Here is a 19,615-nt window from a genome sequence, read left to right as displayed (position 1 = left end):
ACCACTGCTAGCTTCTTTCACATGTGGAACAGGTACAGCACAAGCAGCACCAGCGCCAGCTTCTCTCACATGTGGAACAGGTACAGCACAAGCAGCACCAGCGCCAGCTTCTCTCACATGTGGAACAGGTACAGCACAAACAGCACCAGTGCCAGCTTATCTCACATGTGGAACAGGTACAGAACTTGCAGCACCAGTGCCAGCTTCTATCACATGTGGAACAAGTACAGAGCTTGCAGCACAAGTGCCAGCTTCTCTCACATGTGGAACAGGTACAGCACTTGCAGCACCAGTGCCAGCTAATCTCACACGTGGAACCGGTACAGTGCTCACAGCACCAACGCCAGCTGATCTCACATGTGGAACAGACATGCACTTGCAGCATCAGCGCCAGCTTCTTTCACTCATGGAACAGGTACAGCACAAGCAGCAAAAACCACAAATAAGGCCCCTGGGTTTGAGTGATATGGAGAAGTGCTGGTGTGTCTCATTTATAGGACGGTTTCCCTCACTCACCAGAAGATGGCATGCTTCATCATAGGGTAACCTCCTCGCACTGTGAACATGGTCACAATACGAGCTACAACCTCCTCTCTGCAGGGAAGGAGCTCAGGGATGTTTTCAGTGTTAGAAAGCGGTATCCTAAAACCTATAGATGAGCAGGGTTTGGTGAGGAATGAGAAGGAAAGAAAATGTGTGAGATAAAACTGCAAGTTACGCCAATAACTTTATTGGGGCATCCTAAGGTCAGGGCTAAAAACAAAAGCTATGACAGGAGGGTATTCAACCTGTCATAGAGCAGTAAAGGTCGACATGTTTCAGCCTAATGCCCTTCGTGGAGGTGTGGAGGCTTTCCTCAGGACCAAAATGAAACACATATAGTATGGCTCATATTAAAAACATACTAAATCATAAAATAAGATTTTTTTGATGGTATACAAAACCAGTGGTTGGGGTGAACTGTCACTCAGCCAGAGATCCACTGGTAGGTGTATTACCTGAAAGCAAGACATTTTTAAAGATATCATGCATAATTTAAACAATGCACTCACTCCAAAGTTTCAACATGTTATTCTTAATGATTTTTGTTGGTACAGTTTTGGATGCAGAATTGTTATCCATCACATTCAACATCATGTGAAAACATGATAACATCTGTGTACAGTGACCAGGTTCACAATGCGAGGAGGTTACCCTATGACGAGGCATGCCATCTTCGGGTGAGTGAGGGAAACCGTCCTATAAAGGGACATACCATCACTTCTCCATATCACTCTGACCCGGGGGCCTTATTTGTAGTTTTTGATTACGATAAAAGGGGAGTCGTCCTCGGCTGGTCTATACATTTTGTCAGGCCCTCTTTTGTGCGATAGCAGTACAAGCAGCACCAGTGCCAGCTTCCCTCACACATGGAAAAGGGAAAGCACTCACAGCACTATTGCTAGCTTCTCCCACACGTGGAACAGGTACAGTGCACACAGCACCAGTGCCAGCTTATCCCACACGTGGACCAGGTACAGTGCACACAGCACCAGTGCCAGCTTCTCTCACACATGGAACAGGTACAGTGCACACAGCACCAGTGGCAGCTTATCCCACACGTGGACCAGGTACAGTGCACACAGCACCAGTGCCAGCTTATCCCACACGTGGACCAGGTACAGCGCTCGCAGCACCAGTGCTCGCTTCTCTCACACATGGAACAGGTACAGCACACACAGCACCAGTGCCAGCTTCTCTCACACATGGAACAGGTACAGTGCACACAGCACCAGTGCCAGCTTATCCCACACGTGGACCAGGTACAGTGCACACAGCACCAGTGCCAGCTTATCCCACACGTGGACCAGGTACAGTGCACACAGCACCAGTGCCAGCTTATCCCACACGTGGACCAGGTACAGCGCACACAGCACCAGTGCCAGCTTATCCCACACGTGGAACAGGTACAGCGCACACAGCACCAGTGCCAGCTTATCCCACACGTGGAACAGGTACAGCACACACAGCACCAGAGCCAGCTTCTCCCACACGTGGACCAGGTACAGCGCACACAGCACCAGTGCCAGCTTCTCTCACACATGGAACAGGTACAGTGCACACAGCACCAGTGCCAGCTTATCCCACATGTGGAACAGGTACAGTGCACACAGCACCAGTGCCAGCTTATCCCACACGTGGACCAGGTACAGCGCACACAGCACCAGTGCCAGCTTATCCCACATGTGGAACAGGTACAGCGCACACAGCACCAGTGCCAGCTTATCCCACATGTGGAACAGGTACAGTGCACACAGCACCAGTGCCAGCTTATCCCACACGTGGACCAGGTACAGCGCACACAGCACCAGTGCCAGCTTCTCTCACACGTGGAACAGGTACAGTGCTCGCAGCACCAACTTATCTCACACATGGAACAGGTACAGCGCTCGCAGCACCAGTGCTCGCTTCTCCCACATGTGGGACACGTACAGCGCACACAGCACCAGTGCCAACTTATCTCACACATGGAACAGGTACAGCGCTCGCAGCACCAGTGCTAGCTTCTCCCACACGTGGAACAGGTACAGCACACACAGCACCAGTGCCAGCTTCTCTCACACATGGAATAGGTACAGTGCTCGCAGCACCAGCACCAGCTTCTCTCACACATGGAACAGGTACAGCGCTCGCAGCACCAGTGCTAGCTTCTCCCACACGTGGAACAGGTACAGCACACACAGCACCAGTGACAGCTTCTCTCACACATGGAACAGGTACAGTGCTCGCAGCACCAACTTATCTCACACATGGAACAGGTACAGCGCTCGCAGCACCAGTGCTCGCTTCTCCCACATGTGGGACATGTACAGCGCACACAGCACCAGTGCCAGCTTCTCTCACACATGGAACAGGTACAGTGCTTGCAGCATCAGTGCTAGCTTCTCCCACACGTGGAACAGGTACAGCACACACAGCACCAGTGCCAGCTTCTCTCACACATGGAATAGGTACAGTGCTCGCAGCACCAGCACCAGCTTCTCTCACACATGGAACAGGTACAGCGCTCGCAGCACCAGTGCTAGCTTCTCCCACACGTGGAACAGGTACAGCACACACAGCACCAGTGCCAGCTTCTCTCACACATGGAATAGGTACAGTGCTCGCAGCACCAGCTTCTCTCACACATGGAACAGGTACAGCGCTCGCAGCACCAGTGCTAGCTTCTCCCACACGTGGAACAGGTACAGCACACACAGCACCAGTGACAGCTTCTCTCACACATGGAACAGGTACAGTGCTCGCAGCACCAACTTCTCTCACACATGGAACAGGTACAGCGCTCGCAGCACCAGTGCAAGCTTCTCCCACACGTGGAACAGGTACAGCGCACACACCACCAATGCCAGCTTCTCTCACACATGGAACAGGTACAGCACACACAGCACCAGTGCCAGCTTCTCTCACACATGGAACAGATTCACCGCTTGTAGCACCAGCTTCTCTCACACGTGCAACAGGTACAGCACAAGCAGCACCAGTGCCAGCTTCTCTCACACACAGAAAAGGGAAAGCACTTGCAGCACCAGTGCCAGCTTCTCTCACACGTGGAACAGGTACAGCTCTCACAGCACCAGCTTCACTCACACGGATGTATGTCGTTACAACGCACACTTTTACAACGCATGCACTTACAACGCATTTTTACAACGCAACATCCATTACAACGCATTCCATTACATAGCATGACACTACAACGCATTTTTTAAAACTACCTTTACAACGCATTCCATTATATCGCATACTACCTTTACAACACATACCATTACAACGCATAATATTAAATTGCATTTAAGGTAAGTATTAGATAGTATAGGGGTAAAAATTACTTTTCTAACTCCAGGGGGTGCAACAGTAGGGTAAGTGTTGGATAGTATAGGGGTAAAAATTACTATTCTAACTCCAGGGGGTGCAACAGTAGGGTAAGTGTTGGATAGTATAGGGGTAAAAATTACTATTCTATCTCCAGGGGGTGCAACAGTAGGGTAAGTGTTGGATAGTATAGGGGTAAAAATTGCTATTCTAACTCCAGGGGGTGCATCAGTAGGGTAAGTGTTGGATAGTATAGGGGTAAAAATTACTATTCTAACTCCAGGGGGTGCAACAGTAGGGTAAGTGTTGGATAGTGTAGGGGTAAAAATTACTATTCTAACTCCAGGGGGTGCAACAGTAGGGTAAGTGTTGGATAGTGTAGTGTAATATTATGCGTTGTAATGGTATGCGTTGTAAAGGTAGTATGTGATGTAATGGAATGCGTTGTAAAGGTAGTTTTTAAAAATGCGTTGTAGTGTCATGCTATGTAATGGAATGCGTTGTAATGGATGTTGCGTTGTAAAAAATGCGTTGTAAGTGTAGTGCGTTGTAAAAGTTGTGTTGTAAATGTTGTTCCCCACTCACACATGGAACAGGTACAGCGCAAGCCGCACCAGTGCTAGCTTCTCTCACACACAGAAAAGGGAAAGGACTCACAGCACCAGTGCCAGATTCACTCATACATGGAACAGGTACAGCGCTTGCAGCACTAGAACCAGCTTCTACAACACACAGAAACGGGAAAGCACTCACAGCACCAGTGACAGCTCTTCCCATACGTGGAACAGGTACAGCACTCAAAGCACCAACGCCAGCTTCTCTCACACATGGAACAGGTACAGCACATGCAGCACCAGTGCTAGCCTGTCCCACATGTGGAACAAGTACAGCACTCGCACTACCAGTGCCAGACTCTCTCAGTCAAGGATAAAGAAAGCACTCACAGCACCAATGAATGCTTCTCTCACACCCAGAACAGTTGCAGCACTGCAACCAGGGCCGGCCTTGGGCATGGGCGAGCTGGGCCCAGGCCCAGGGCGCCAATATTCCGAGGGGCGCAGCAGGGAGCCATCTCACTTAACATCATGTGAACAGCAGCTCGTCCATCCCACTTGGTCTCAATCAGGTCCCGTTAAAAACTTTGTAGTCGAGCCTTAAAGTACTTCATCGTAACTGTTAGCACCCCATTACCCCCTGCCTTTCTCCCATCTTCCTCACACCTCCTGCAGTCATACTGCACCCCGTCCCCACAACAAACACCAAATGTTATTTTTCCCCAGGGCTCTGACCCCGTCAATCTGATTTAGGACTGGCCCTGCATGCAGCACCAGTGCAAGCTTCTCTCACACACGGAACAGGTACAGCACTCGAAGCACATGACACAGCTCCTCTCACACAGAGAAGCACAGCCAGCGCAATGCCACCCTCTCTCGCACCCGGAACAGGCACTGCCCTGGAGGGCAGTAGCGCAAGCCCACCTCCCATACCGACAGCAGAGCAAGCTTCTCTCACACATGGACTACATACAGCACTGGCAGCACATGCTCCTCTCACAAAGAGGACAATGCTCAGCCAACGCAGTGCCACCCTCTCTCACACCTGGAACAGGTGCTTCCCTGAAGGGCAGAGACGCAATTCCACCTCACATACAGACAGCAGTGCAAGCTTCTCTCACACACGGAACAGTTACAGCACTCGAAGCACATGACCCAGCTCCTCTCACACAGAGAAGGACAGCCAGCGCAATGCCACCCTCTCTCGCACCCGGAACAGTCACTGCCATGGAGGACAGTGGCGCAAGCTCACCTCACATACTGACAGCAGTGCAAGCTTCTCTCACACACAGAACAGGAACAGCACTCGAAGCACCTGGCCCAGCTCCTCTTACACAGAGAAGCACAGCCAGCGCAGTGCCACCCTCTCTCTCGCAACCAGAACAGGTGCTGTCATGGAGGGCAGAGACGCAATCCCACCTCACATACATACAGCAATGCAAGCTTCTCTCACACACAGAACAGGTACAGCACTCGAAGCACATGGCCCAGCTCCTCTCACACAGAGAAGCACAGCTAGAGCAATGCCACCCTCTCTTGCACCCGGAACAGACACTGCCCTGGAGGGCAGTAGCGCAAGCCCACCTCACATACCGACAGCAGTGCAAGCTTCTCTCACACATGGACCACATACAGCACTCGCAGCACATGTCCTAGCTCCTCTCACAAAGAGGACAATGCTCAACCAGTGCGGTGCCACCCTCTCTCGCACCTGGAACAGGTGCTTCCCTGAAGGGCAGAGACGCAATCCCACCTCACATACAGACAGCAATGCAAGCTTCTCTCACACACAGAACAGGTACAGCACTCGAAGCACATGGCCCAGCTCCTCTCACACAGAGAAGCACAGCCAGCACAATGCCACCCTCTCTTGCACCCGGAACAGGCACTGCCCTGGAGGGCAGTAGCGCAAGCCCACCTCACATACCAACAGCAGTGCAAGCTTCTCTCACACATGGAACACATACAGCACTCGCAGCACATGTCCTAGCTCCTCTCACAAAGAGGACAATGCTCAGCCAGTGCAGTGCCACCCTCTCTCGAACCCAGAACAGGTGCTGCCCTGGAGGGCAGAGACGCAATCCCATCTAACATACAGACAGCAGTGCAAGCTTCTCTCACACACGGAGCATGTACAGCACATGGCCCAGCTCCTCTCACACAGAGAAGCACACTGCACAGTCAGCACTAATACCACCCTCTCTCGCACCCGGAACAGGCACTGCACAGGAGGGCAGCGGCGCTAGCCCACCTCACATACAGACAATAGTGCAATCTTCACTCACACATGGAACACGTACAGCACTCACAGAACATGTCACAGCTGATCTCACACAGAGAAGCGCACTGCACAATCAGCACTAATGCCACCCTCTCTCGAACCCGGAACAGGTGCTGCCCTGGAGGGCAGAGACGCAATCCCATCTCACATACAGACAGCAGTGCAAGCTTCTCTCACACACGGAGCATGTACAGCACTCACAGCACATGGCCCAGCTACTCTCACACAGAGAAGCACACTGCACAGCCAGCACCAATGCCATTCTCTCTCACCCCCAGAATAGACACTACACTGGAGTTCAGCAGTGCAAGCTCACCTCACATACTGACAGCAGTGCAAGCTTCCCTCACACATCGAACACGTACAGCACTTACAACACATGACCCAGCTCCTCTCACACAGAGGACGCTGCGCAGCCAGCGCAATGCCACCCTCGCTCGTCCCCTGGACAGGCACTGCACTGGAGTTCAGCAGTGCAAGCTCACCTCACATACTAACAGCAGTGCAAGCTTCTCTCACACATGCAACTGGTATAGGAGTAGCAGCACATGTCCCGGCTCCTCTCCCACAGAGGACACTGCACAGCCAGCGCAGTGCCACCCTCTTTCGTCCCCTGGACAGACACGGTACAGGAGGGCAGCGGTGCAAGCCCACCTCACATACCGACAGCAGTACAAGCTTCCCTCGGCTATAGAGCTCCCTAAGCCTACCCCATTACCTGTACTTCATGCCGGTCGCCCGGCCGGTGGACTCGCGCAGGATGATGGGTCCTCGGTGGTAGGCCAGGTGGTGGTTGAGGTTGCGCGTCACCACGGCCACGGTGCGGTATTTGGGGTGACTGCCGCCGCCGCCCCCACCGCCGCCACCGCTGCCGTTCTGGTTGGCCGCCGGCCGGTTGCCGCACAGCCGGTCATCGCTGTTGCGGCTCCGCATGGTCTGCTCGGTGCAGGCGATCGACACCTGCATCGCGGCATAGGGTGCACTCGCGGGGTAGTCGGGATTGTATAGGGTGCCTTGGCGGGATAGTCAGGAATTTATATAGGGTACTCGAGGGTCCACTAGGAATTTTATGCCACGATTCTAGGGATATAAGATTTTACAAGGCACGGTTGTAAAACAGTCGGTATGTTGAGCGAAGGCACTGCGGGTCAGTCCAGATTTTAGAGGCTGTCTCGGCAGATAGTAGGGGTGGGCTTGGGGTGGTGGGGGTCCGGGTGATGGACAGATACCCTCGGCGCCTGGCCGCCCACCTGCAGTCCCAGGTCACTCCGTGAGGAGGAGGTGGGCTCCGTCGTAAGGAAGGAACGATGGGGGCTCTGTCGTGAGGGGGTAGGGTCTGTCGAGAAGCAATAAGAGGGCTCTGTCGAGAAGCGAGAAGAGGGCTCTGTCGTGAAGCTGGATGGGCTTTGTCGTGGAGAGAGGGGGCTCTGTCGTGAAGAGGGGGGCTCTGTCGTGGAGCGAGGGGGCTCTGTCGTGAGAAGGGAAGAGGGTTGTGTCTTGAAGAGGGACTGGGGCTCTGTCTTGAAGGTAGATGGGCTCTGTCGCGGAGAGGTGGGTGCTCTGTCTCAAAAAATGGGGCTCGTTCGAGAAGAAAGAGCTCTGTTGAGGAGAGAGGTGCGCTGTTTTAAAAAAGGGGGAATGACTCGTCGCCCAAAGATAGGAGCCTGTTACATAGGGGGGGGGGGGGGGGGGTTGACCTGTCAGTAAAAAATAGAGGGTGCTTTATCACTAGAGGAGAGGGGCTCTGAAGAGGAGAGGGGGCTCCGTACTAGAGGGAGAGTTGGTCAAGAAAAGAGGGCTCCGTCTCGTAGGCAGACGGGGGTCTAACGCATGCAGGGTTCGGAGAGAAGTGTCTCTTCTATTGAGAGAGAGCGGTCACTGCAGCAAAGACGAGGGGTCTCAGCCGCAGAGAGAGGGGGCTGCCAGGAGACGGGGTGACTCAGGCGCCACAGAACGGTGCAGTCACGGATGCCAGAAATGGGGTCTGCCAAGGAGGCTGAGCCGCCAAACAGGGGGTCCGCTTGGTAAATGAGGGGGTCTGCCGCCTGAGACGGGGTCTGTCAGGGAGACGAGGGGGTCCACTAGGGAAATGGGGGGCTCAGCCGGCTAAAAGGGGCTCATCCGCTGAGATGAGGGTCTCCGCTGCAGAGCGCGCGCTCTCGCAGCCTCCCCCTGGTCCAGAGCCTCCGCCGCGGCATCATTAGCATGAAGCCCCTCCCCGTCCCATTCGCGGACCCCCAGCGGACCTCTGCGGGGCGGGGCGTCGGCCCATCGCCTCTCGCGTCAGCGGTCGATATCACTGCTCTTTAATATTATTGTGTATAGCGCCAATCACGCCACGCAGAGGAGGCACACCATCACCTGCTGCAGCCAAGCACGGGCGTGAGCTGCAGGGCGACTGGTATGGGGGGGGTGAGGGCGGGGTATTTAACCGGGCACCTGTGCCTTTCCTCTCTCTTTCCCTCCACCTGCTCTTCTCCTGTTCCTCTGGTTATTCCCGGTCGTCCCTTTACACCTGTCCCTCCTTGTCAGATCCCGATTTACCTTTGCCCCCCACTTTCCTCAGCAGTCTCTGTTCTCCCGGCTTTTCCCGTCGTCCCCTCTAGCTACAGCAGTCCCTGCTTTTCCACTGTACCCTGCTTTTCCTTCAGCAGCCCTTGATTTCCGTGCCTTTACTCCTACCTCTCCCCTTAACAGTCACAACTTTACTCCTATGCCACCTTCTTTCTCCAGCAGCCTCTGCCCCCCTGCCTGCTCTGCAGCACATGCCCTATTGCCTCACCCCGGTTTCACTCTCTCGCTTCTCCTGACTCTGATTTCCTTTTTCTAACTCGATATCTTAGTCTTTAGCAGCCCCTGCCTTCCCTAGCCCCTCATTCTCTTCTAGCCCTCTCTCCTCAGCACTCACTGCTCTTGATACTTAACCCTTGTATTGGAACTTTTTCAGGTGCCCCTGGGGCAGTCAGAGGTACTGGGCCCAGTTAGTGTGAATCAGAGCCACTTACCACTGAAATCCCAGAGCTCAGCCATATACTGGACACCAAACCGACCACTAAGTGCACCCCTACAGTGTCCTGCTGGGCACGTTCTAGTGTCTCAGCAGGTACTAATTTGACCAGCCACTCCTTCGAGGGTTGGCCACACACACCCCAACTCATCCACCACAGGCATCACAAGTGATGTGGGCCAGCTAATAAAAGGACCGAGTGCACATGCTCGTGTCCCGTTAAGTAAGCATCACCACTGTGTCTGCGTCAGTTGCTACCAAGCATGTGGACCTAGAGCCCACAATTTTACAATGCAGTGGTGGCTCGTATAGGGCGTGCTGTGGGGCGGTGAGGTGGGGGAGGGGCAGGGTGGGGGGTATTAAACTCAGACATACGACGGAACGGAGGAACGTAATAAGTAATTATTACGTTCCTCCGTTCCGTCGTATGTCCGAGTTTACTACCATACTACCACAACCCTGCCCCTCCCCTGCCCCTCCCCCGCCCAACCCCACAACCCCACAGCTTGCCCAAAGCGAGCCACCACTTTTACAATGGCAACAAGGGGACTGACCCCACATGCATGCCGCCTCGTGCCTCAACTGCAGTTAAGAAGGGGGTGTTATGGCTTCATGAGCACTGGTGCAGCTGCCTGTCCGTGTGAAGTGGGCACGTAGCCTGAGAAAAAGCTGGCCCGTAACTGTACCCAGAAGGTGAAGACAATCTCCAAATCTTCGCTGTCCGCATGGTCAGTGATGCATGCTCAGCAAGGTGCGCAGAGTAACAACGGCAATGCCAGCAGCTGGATGCCGAGGACGAACGAGTCCTGGCCCAACAAGGTATGCCAGGGCCCATGCAAAGCCCCTACCTGGTGAAGCGCCGAGGACTCGCACCTCTACAAGAGTGCACCCCCAGACACACGCCAGCCACCGAGGCACAGCGACGTCCCTGGCAACAGCACAGCGGGAGAACCAAACGTAACCCGCCAGCAAGCGCAAACAACGTCTCTATCCTATGCTTCCCAGTGCGGCCGTCAGTACCCAAGCATCGACTGCTTGAGATAGGTCACGATCGCACGTGCCAAGGGAGAAGAACAACACCAGCAAAGACACCGAGATACATGGCTGAGAAGTCCCCTAGTGATCCTCTCTCAAGGCGAGTCAGCACCACCTGTCGTCCAGGTCATCCATATGGCAAACGCATCCATCAGTGCCTTGGGCATCACCATAACCAACAACATAGTATCTCAATATCCCAATAGAGTAGAACCCCTACATAGCATTAAGACACCCACTGGAGAAAGCTCCACAGTTCGTTCCATGATGCTCCTGATGATGAACTTTGAACTTTTAAAATCCACTTCATCATGGCAAGAGCATACCAAATTGATCACCATCACATAGGTGGACTGTCACCCAACTAACATGAAGCAGAGGGATCCGGATTTCGCCAGCACAGCGTTTGTGTCCAGAGGGGTTCTGGTTAAACTATGGCTGAGTGCCAAGACGCCTGGGTGCTCCCAGCTGCTCCTGTCCACAGCTGTCCTGCGGACTGCCTCTCGAGGCTATGAGAATGTGTTGTTTTAGTTGTTTTCATTCATTCCCACAGGTTGGACTTTGTTTTGTTGTTCAATAAAGTTTGGGAGAAGTGTAGTGTCCTGCTGGGCATGTTCTAGTGTCTCAGCTGGTACTAGTTTTACCAGCCACTTCTTCGAGGGCTGGCCACAGACACATCCCACATCCATCTACCACAGGCTTCACAATTGATGTGGGCCTGTTGATAGAAGGACGCTTTTCCTTACTGCTTGCTGGTGCTGCTTGCTGTTTGCTGGGGCTAGGACTACGGGTCCCAGCTTTCCTTGCGGCCGCTGCTGCCAACGAGACATAGCTGAACCTGGAGGTGCTTTAAAAGCCTGCCAGCACTCCCGCAGCGTGGGGCGGTTTCCTTACTGCTTGCTGGGGCTGCTTGCTGTTTGCTGGGGCTAGGACTACGGGTCCCAGCTTTCCTTGTGGCTGCTGCCGCCAACAAGACACAGCTGGACCTGGAGGCACTTTAAAAGCCCGCCAGCACTCCCGCAGCGAGGGTCGCTTTTCCTTACTGCTTGCTGGGGCTGTTTTCTGGGGCCAGGACTAAGGATCGCAGCTTTCCTTGCGGCCGCTGCTGCCAACGAGACATAGCTGAACCTGGAGGTGCTTTAAAAGCCCGCCAGCACTTCCGCAGCACGGGACGCATGCAGGAATGCCCGGGCAAAGCCCAGGCCAAGGGCGGGCCCGTCTGCGCCCATCAGCGACAGGAAGAGGCAGGGCAGGGCCACATCCCTTTTGAGTTGTCAGTCGCAACGAGGTGAGTGCTTTTCAGGCCTATTCTTTTCGCTCATCCTGGCTGCTACGAATCATTTTAAACAGACTATGGAGAAGTGCATTGGGTCAGCAAGTGCTCGCCCCATTACCAGCAGCATCAATAGCATGCTTGAAAGGGTGGTTAACATTGTATCAGGGGAAATCGAACTTACTGAACGCTGCTTGTCTTTGGGTAATGAGGGCCCACTGATTAACTCACAACCCACAGGGGCTCCACCCGATCTTGACTTTTCATTTGATTCGGGCCCTGCAATTGTACAGGACTCCCTGCAGCTCCATAACTCCGGCACTATTAATACCTTGCATGTTAGTGCGAGTTCATCTGGCCATAACATACCCAAGCCTCAATCCACCACTAACACTCCTACAATTGTGGAAAACCAGATTGCCAAATGCAAGAGGAAGTGCAGGAAACCTGTTTGCGTCAAAAGGAAACAATCACCCAGAATGGGCGCATCTCATAACTGTTTGTCCGCATGGATGCAGTCACCCCTAAGCACTGGCATCACAGAGGAAGGATTAAGTGGGATTTCGCACCGCTCCATCAGCACACAGACTGAGGCATTGCCAGACAATGGGGGGGGGCGGGGGGGGGGAGATGCTATCGCTAATATTGTTATTGGCACTGTGCATAAGCGAATTAATGATTTGCTAGATTGCAAACTTACCTCCGAATGTGGAACCTTTAGACCAGTTAGACATTGCTGTGGGAAAGCTTGGCCTGCCGGTGGTGACAGCACAACCCACGGCCGCCCCGGGGGCTGGACCTATTGCTAGCGATAGCCAATGCCCAATTACCATCACTACCGCCCCTGCCCCGGCTACTCCCTCACTTGTCAATTCTCCCGGCAGCAGCGCATGCTTTACATGCAGACAAGTTAGGGATTGTTTCATACCCAGGTCCAATGCAGCATCAAACCTCGATCTAAAGAGCGGCATATTACCAATAGATGGCCCAGCTATAACTTTGCCCCTTCGACCATAATCAAAGGCGTAGTAATAATGCTGACTCCACACATGCTGGAATGGTGCCAGGCAACCCAAGCAGGAGCACAATAGATACCCTGAGTAGAAATCACCTAAGGCCTAACCCAGATGTTTTAAGCCTGCCCCCGGCCACCTTCGCGTCTGTGCTAGTGTTGGCTGGTGTTCCAACCTTCATGAGGGACCAGAGGGAGTCCTGGGCTGACCTACGCAATAAATGTGTGGATTGGCTAACACAGAACAGGATGACATGACATGAATGAATTTATCATGGTCCACAGAGTCAGGTGGGTTGGCACGTCCCCCAAGAATATAGATAGCGAATGCATCGTGATTAATTTCCGCAAGCCATCCATGGTGTGATCTGTACAGAGATCTTGTGAGTCAACACTTAACCACAGCACTAACATCTGTCTCCTACTGCTGGGTTATTTTTACAAACCAATTTCGGGGCCCCCTGCAAATGAGCGTGCATTCCCTATTTTACATAACAGGTTTCAGGCCTTATCTGAACTTGATACCCAGGACTGACTATCGCCCTCTCTGGAACTCCTTGATATTCCCTTTGGGCTTGTGCTCCCTTTCCCCGCAACTAAGACCAATGATCAACAAACGCCATCCAAGATCTTAGTTGATGCAGATCTGAGCATCTTGATTTGGAACGTGGCTGGCCTCCAGTCTAGGTTGTGGGACCCAGACTGGTTAAAACTGGTAAGACAGCAGGACATAGTTATGTTCCAAGAGACATTGGCGACTCAAGAACTCCATATTGATGGGTTTGAATGTCATATTGTTGTAGCCCCAATCCCCAAGTCTGGCCGACCCTTGGGGGGCTTATCAATTTGGATAAATACCATCGCAGGTGGCAGCATTAAGGCCCTATGCTCCAAAAGCAACAATTTCCAAGTCTTATATAAAAGGGGCGTCTCTTCCTAATTAATTAATTCTTATAATAATGATTTCCATTCGACACCCAATGGAAATCTTCTAAAATTATTTGATATTATCACCAAGTTAGACTGTCATAAAGGCATTTTATGACATTTATTACAGGCATTTGCCTGGGAGGCAATTTTAATGCAAAATTATTAGACACGACGCACAGTACAGGCCCCAGTAGCAGTGGGCAAATTGGCTGCAGGGGCACTGTTAGAACTGGGGGTCTCTAGTTGGCAATGGTTTGCACCTTTGTCCAAATAGGGACCCTTGCTTCCAGTCAGAATAAGGGGGCTACACTTCTAAAATAACCCCTGCTCAACCCTGTGGTAGCTTGGCATTAGCCGGAAGGCTTATCTCAGAGGCAGTGTGTAAAGCAATTGTGAACACATACAGTAATACAGTGAAAACTACAGATGGACACAACACAGGTTTTCTAAAAATAAGTATTCTTTATATAGACTTAACACAAAACCCAAATGACAAAAATCCACAATACAGTATTAAGAAAATGACTTTTAGATGGCAGAAATAGCTCACTTTAGATGGTAAATACAACATGTTTCTCAAAAAGTACCTTAGGATGTGTAAGCAAGATAAACAAAAGGTTTGCAGGGAGAACGATGTGTCGATTTCTTGCTTCGGGGGAGGTGATGCATCTGTTCCTCAGTGCTTGCGCAAAGTAGGTGATGCGTCGGTTCCTTACCGGAGAGGAGGTGATGCGACGATCTCATGGTGCGTCCCGGTTGCGATGCGACAAGAATGCGCCTCGATGCGACGATCCGGTGCGATTCGACAAGTTGGAGTCTTTGGAGCGATGCGACGACATGAAAGTGATGCATGCATGCCCAACAGCTGTGCGGTGACTCTGGAACTTCTGAGCTGTGACAGGCCCTGCGACACGCTTCTCCGGTGATGCGACAGCGACCCTTGCGGTGACGACATGCTTCTCCGGGGATTCGACGACAAACAGCTGCGACTGAGACACGCTTCTCCGGTGATGCAACGGCGACTGTTGCGGTGGCGACACTTCTTCGATGATTAGACGGCAAGAGCTGGGGATGCGACATGCTCCTTCTTGTTGAGTCGGGCTTCCAGCTCCCAACAACACGCAGGCTTCTGCAGACAGAATTTGCAGCAAGGAAATGTAATGGGGAGATGGTGGTGAAGTCTTGTATCCCTGAGACTTCAGCAGGAGGCAAGCACAGTACAAGCTCTTAGAGATTCTTCTTCAAGATTATGAAAGCTCAATAAAAGTTCCTTCTCCTTTCCTTGGCAACAAAGAAACCACTGCAGGCCAACCCCAGAATATAGCACACTGGCATAGGGGCAGTCAAACTCCTGCAGATTCTCTGGTTCTTCTCCTTGGCAAAAGGTCTGTCTTGATTCCCAGAAGTGATCTAAAGTCTTGGGGTCTGGGCCCCAATATTTATACTAGTAAATCCTTTGTCCTCTGAGGGCAGAGGGTGCCTGTACCGAGCTAGAACCAGTTCTGTGCAGCTTCCTGTCAGGAGGTGGAGACAGCATTGTTGAAAGCAGTCCTGGCCCAGGTAGCTGAAAGGAAACTCCTCCCCCTACTCTCTATTCTATGAAGGCTGGGGTCACTGAAAGGAAATCTCAGCCCCCCACCCGCTCTCTATGCCACCAAGGTCCTATTCAGTCCAGCTCTGACTCATCAGACTGCTGGAACCCAAGCCCTCCTGTCACTCACAAACCAGACGTGCAATACACAACCTAGCAGAGGCAGGCTGGATGGTTAATTAAGAAAACACCTACTTTCTAAAAGTGGTATTTTCAAACACAAAATGTTAAAACCAACTTCTCTAAAAGATGTATTTTATCATTCTGAGTTCAGGTATACTAAATTTGTTTCTCTACCATGTTCCCTGGGTCAGTTAGGATTATAAGATGTTATAATCAAACTGCCCATTCTGGCCTATGGGGACAGGTAGCCTTGCAATAGTGAAAAACGAAATTGGCTGTAATTCACTATCAGGACATGCCACACACACCAGGGCATGTCCTACCATTTACTTACAATGCACCCTGCCCTTGGGCCTACCTTAGGGGTGGCTAACATGTAGAAAAGTGAAGGTTTATGAACTGGTCAGTGGGTACACTTACCAAGTTGACATGGCAGTGCTAGACTGCACACAGGCTCTGCAATGGCAGGCCTGAAACACACTTTGCAAGCTGCTTCTGTGGGTGGCACAATCAGTGCTACAAGCCCACTAGCAGCATTTGATCTACAGGCCCTGGGCACACATGGTGCACTGTACTAGGGTCTGACAAGTAAATCAAATAAGCCAATCATGGAGTCACTAATACATTACAACAATTTACAATAGGGAGCACTTGCACTGTGGCACTGAATAGCAGTGGCACAGTGTCCAAAGCATCTAAAACCAGAAAAACATATTAAAAACAGAGGAGACAACAGCGAAAAATGGAAGGAAGACTCACATCAATGGCACCAGGCCTAATAGGAACGGAATTAGCAGTACATTTGAATACACACAATCTCATCAATGCCATGGATATTGCAGGCGTAACACTAGACAATAACCATCCTGAGCCGACATTTAGAGGGATGGGTTGAGCATCCACTATAGATTATGTTTTTATTTCCCCTGTCCTTGAAGTCTACCTAATGAAAGCTGAAGTCATGGCCACAACTCATAGGGACCACAATCCAGTTAAAATAGTTTTGAGACTATCCCCCCGGCCGACGTTCACCTCTGAATGTGGTGCCAAGAATTTGTTACTCTTCACAGATAACCTAAGATTGATTTGGAGGGGCATTAACAACACCAAACTGTTCCAGATATTTGTTAAGGCTAATCTGCATCTTATTAACTCCTGTCTCTCAGCCCTTGATCCGCACCCTGAGGCAGTCTACGATTTTACCAAACTCTGTTCGGCCATTAAATTCTTATTATCGAAGCCTATCTCCTCTGTTCAACGTGGACCTAGATGGTTTGATCATGAGTGTTCTGAGGCCAATAGACTGTTACACAAGGCACTGTCAACCAGTCCAAGGTGTATCTCTGAAGTGAAACTGGCAAGGCAGAGGTATAAGCTAGCGACTGTCAATAAGAAAGGGGAAATATTAAAAGATCGCTGGGAAGCACTTGCCAAAGCCGCAAGTATAAAAAAGGAGAACATCTTTTGAGCAGCCGTTAAGGATTTGAGAACAACAGGGCAGTTATTAACTCCCATAAGCTGCACTATAACAAGCGAGACATGGGAAAATCATTTTTCAAAGATCTATACTGCTCCTGTACAAGAAGTAGATAATTTCAAGCATAGGACTCTAACTAGGATCCAGATAACGCTGCCTGAGGTTGAGGAAGCCATCCACCAGAGTGTGGGCTACAAAGCCCTGGGCCCAGATGGGCTACCTCTGGATCTCAATAAATACTAACCAGACTTTTTGGCGCCCCTTCTTTTAAATGTGTTTAACAATTTAATGCATGCCCCATTACCCAGCACATGGACAACAAGTATTATTGTCCCGATTTTTAAAAAGGGGGATCGCTCCCAACCCAACTGCTACAGGCCTATTTCCCTAATAGATAACACCTCAAAAATCCTGGGCAGAGCCCTATATAATAAGATCTTAGATTGGGCTGAGGACAGTGGCATTTTAGAGTCCTGCCAATTGGGTTTTAGGAGCAAAGTAGGCACTAACGAACAATTCCTAAACCATAACTTAATCATCGGCAAATACACCATATCCCGGCACTCACCAATATCCTTGGCCTTTATGGATCTGACCTCTGCCTTCAACTTCGTTAATAGGTCAAGATTATGGTCCATCCTCTTGGCCTATGGCTTGGATAAGGCACTGGTGCACTTCCTATCGCACTTACATAAAGACCCAAAGGTCCGGGTTAGGATCAGCAGTGGGGATGATGTCTCTGATGACATTAAAGTAATCAGAGATGTCAGACAGGGATGTGTCCTATCCCCTCTCCTTTTAATCATTTACATTAATGACCTTCATAAATCAGTGACCACCCTGACCAATGATGTCCCTAAAGTAAATGGCAAAACACTCCCCGTGCTATTGTACGCCAATGACGCGGTCTTATGGGCTGCATACCTAACGCATTACGCATTTTAGTGCAAGGGTATGTTGATTTTATGGCCAGCTTGGATCTAAGTACTAATTAAAAAAATCGTTTATAATGTCCTGTGGGCCGAGGAAACACTGATAAAATTCTTTATCTGTGTGAGATCAGAAACTAAAAAGCACTAGCACTTTTCCTTACCTTGGGTTGGTCTCTGCTGCGAACGGCTCCTGGTCTGAACACATGGCGTTCTGCAGGAGCAAGTTCTCAAACGCCTCCAATTCTATTCTTAGTCTCCCACTGTGCGGGACTTTCTGGAGGTAACAGGAGGGGTTCCTGGTCCCAATGGTTCCTCAGCATCATCCCCCAACCAGTAGTGCATTTGCAGAGTGGTAGAGAAAAGGGGCGTGGCCTCCAATGACCTCTCAGCAATCCCACTCTGTGGGGCTTACTGGAGGTAACAGGAGGGGTTTCTGACTCCCCCAAGGACCCACCGCATCCAAGGGGACTTCATCCCCCAACCAGTAGTGTGCCAGGAGGAGTTTTTGCAGAGTAGTGGAGAAAGCGGAGAGGGGCCTTCATTGACCTCTCAGCAAACCCGCTGTGTGGGATTTACTGGAGGTAGCAGGAGGGGTAGTTGGCCCCAAGCACCCCCAGGAACCAAGGGGACTTCATCCCCCAACTAGTAGTGCACCAGGAGGCATGTTTGCAGAGTGGTGGTAAAAGGGGGTAGGGCATCTGATTATCTCTCAGCAATCCTACTGTGTGGGACTTACTGGAGGTAACAGGAGGGGTAGTTGTCCCCAAGGACGCCCAGGAGCCAAGCGGACTTCATCCCCCAACTTGTAGTGCACCAGGAGGCATGTATGGAGAGTGGTGGTGAAAGGGGGCAGGGCCTCTGGCAACTTCCCTTGGCCAGCCTTTTTTTTTTTATTATACCGTTTTATTAGGGAAGGCCCCATCCCCCAGGGTCAGTCCATTATGCAATGGTGGAGTGGGGCCGCGCGGCCCCCTTCCCGGCCGATTTCAGCCCCAGGGACTCCATACCCCAGGGCGTGGCCATTTAGAGATTGGGGAGGGGGAAGCACGACCCCCTCACAGGGCAGAATTTGGCCCCAGGGATCCCATCCCCTGAGGTCTGCACATTTGTTATGGGTGCCCTCAGGGCACCGAGTCTGTATTGGGACAACGTGGGGAGCCTGAAGGCCTGTGGTCTCTTCCGGCTCCCCACCTCTTGCAGGAGCCGGCATTGCTATATAGGGAGCTGATAAACATGCAGCTCCCTGCATCTGAAAGCAATTCTGCTCTGCTTCTAGCAAGCAAGAGCATTTCTGTGCTCTTGCTTGCTGGAAGTGGAGCGTTTGCTGTGGCTTGCGGGAGAGGTAAAGCTCCCATCAAGCCATATCCCGGGATTGGGCACCCCAAAACATAGCAGGAGCCAGCCCTAGGGGTGGCGGTCCCCAGGGCCCTCTATGGCTCTAGGAGGGGAGGCCATGCAGCCTCCCTTCTTTCTTCTTGTAGGGCCTGTCTCGGGGAGGTGGCGGTCCCCGAGGCCAAGAGCGGCCCAGGAGAGGGGCCATGCAGCCCC

At 51.7% G+C, this 19,615-nt stretch overlaps 1 protein-coding gene across 4 annotated transcripts in view; it reads right to left on the bottom strand.

Annotated features, from left to right (window-relative positions):
• Positions 1–19,615, bottom strand: part of KCNAB3 (potassium voltage-gated channel subfamily A regulatory beta subunit 3) — a 379,854-nt gene that overhangs the window by 179,521 nt on the left and 180,718 nt on the right. For 2 of the 4 annotated variants that reach the window (XM_085636866.1, XM_085636868.1), the window contains exon 1: positions 7,406–7,796. The exons of the other annotated variants lie outside the window; for them this stretch is intronic. In XM_085636866.1, coding sequence (XP_085492992.1) covers positions 7,406–7,653 — 248 coding nt within the window. In that variant the 5' untranslated portion in view covers positions 7,654–7,796. Of the gene's footprint in view, positions 1–7,405; positions 7,797–19,615 lie in introns of those variants that run through there. 4 annotated transcript variants of the gene reach the window in all.

Source organism: Triturus cristatus, chromosome 12 (assembly GCF_964204655.1).
Source record: "Triturus cristatus chromosome 12, aTriCri1.1, whole genome shotgun sequence".
In the NCBI taxonomy this organism is placed as follows: Eukaryota; Metazoa; Chordata; class Amphibia; order Caudata; family Salamandridae; genus Triturus; species Triturus cristatus.
The sequence above is the reverse complement of the archived record's forward strand: the minus strand, read 5'-3'. Positions and strand labels throughout refer to the sequence as shown.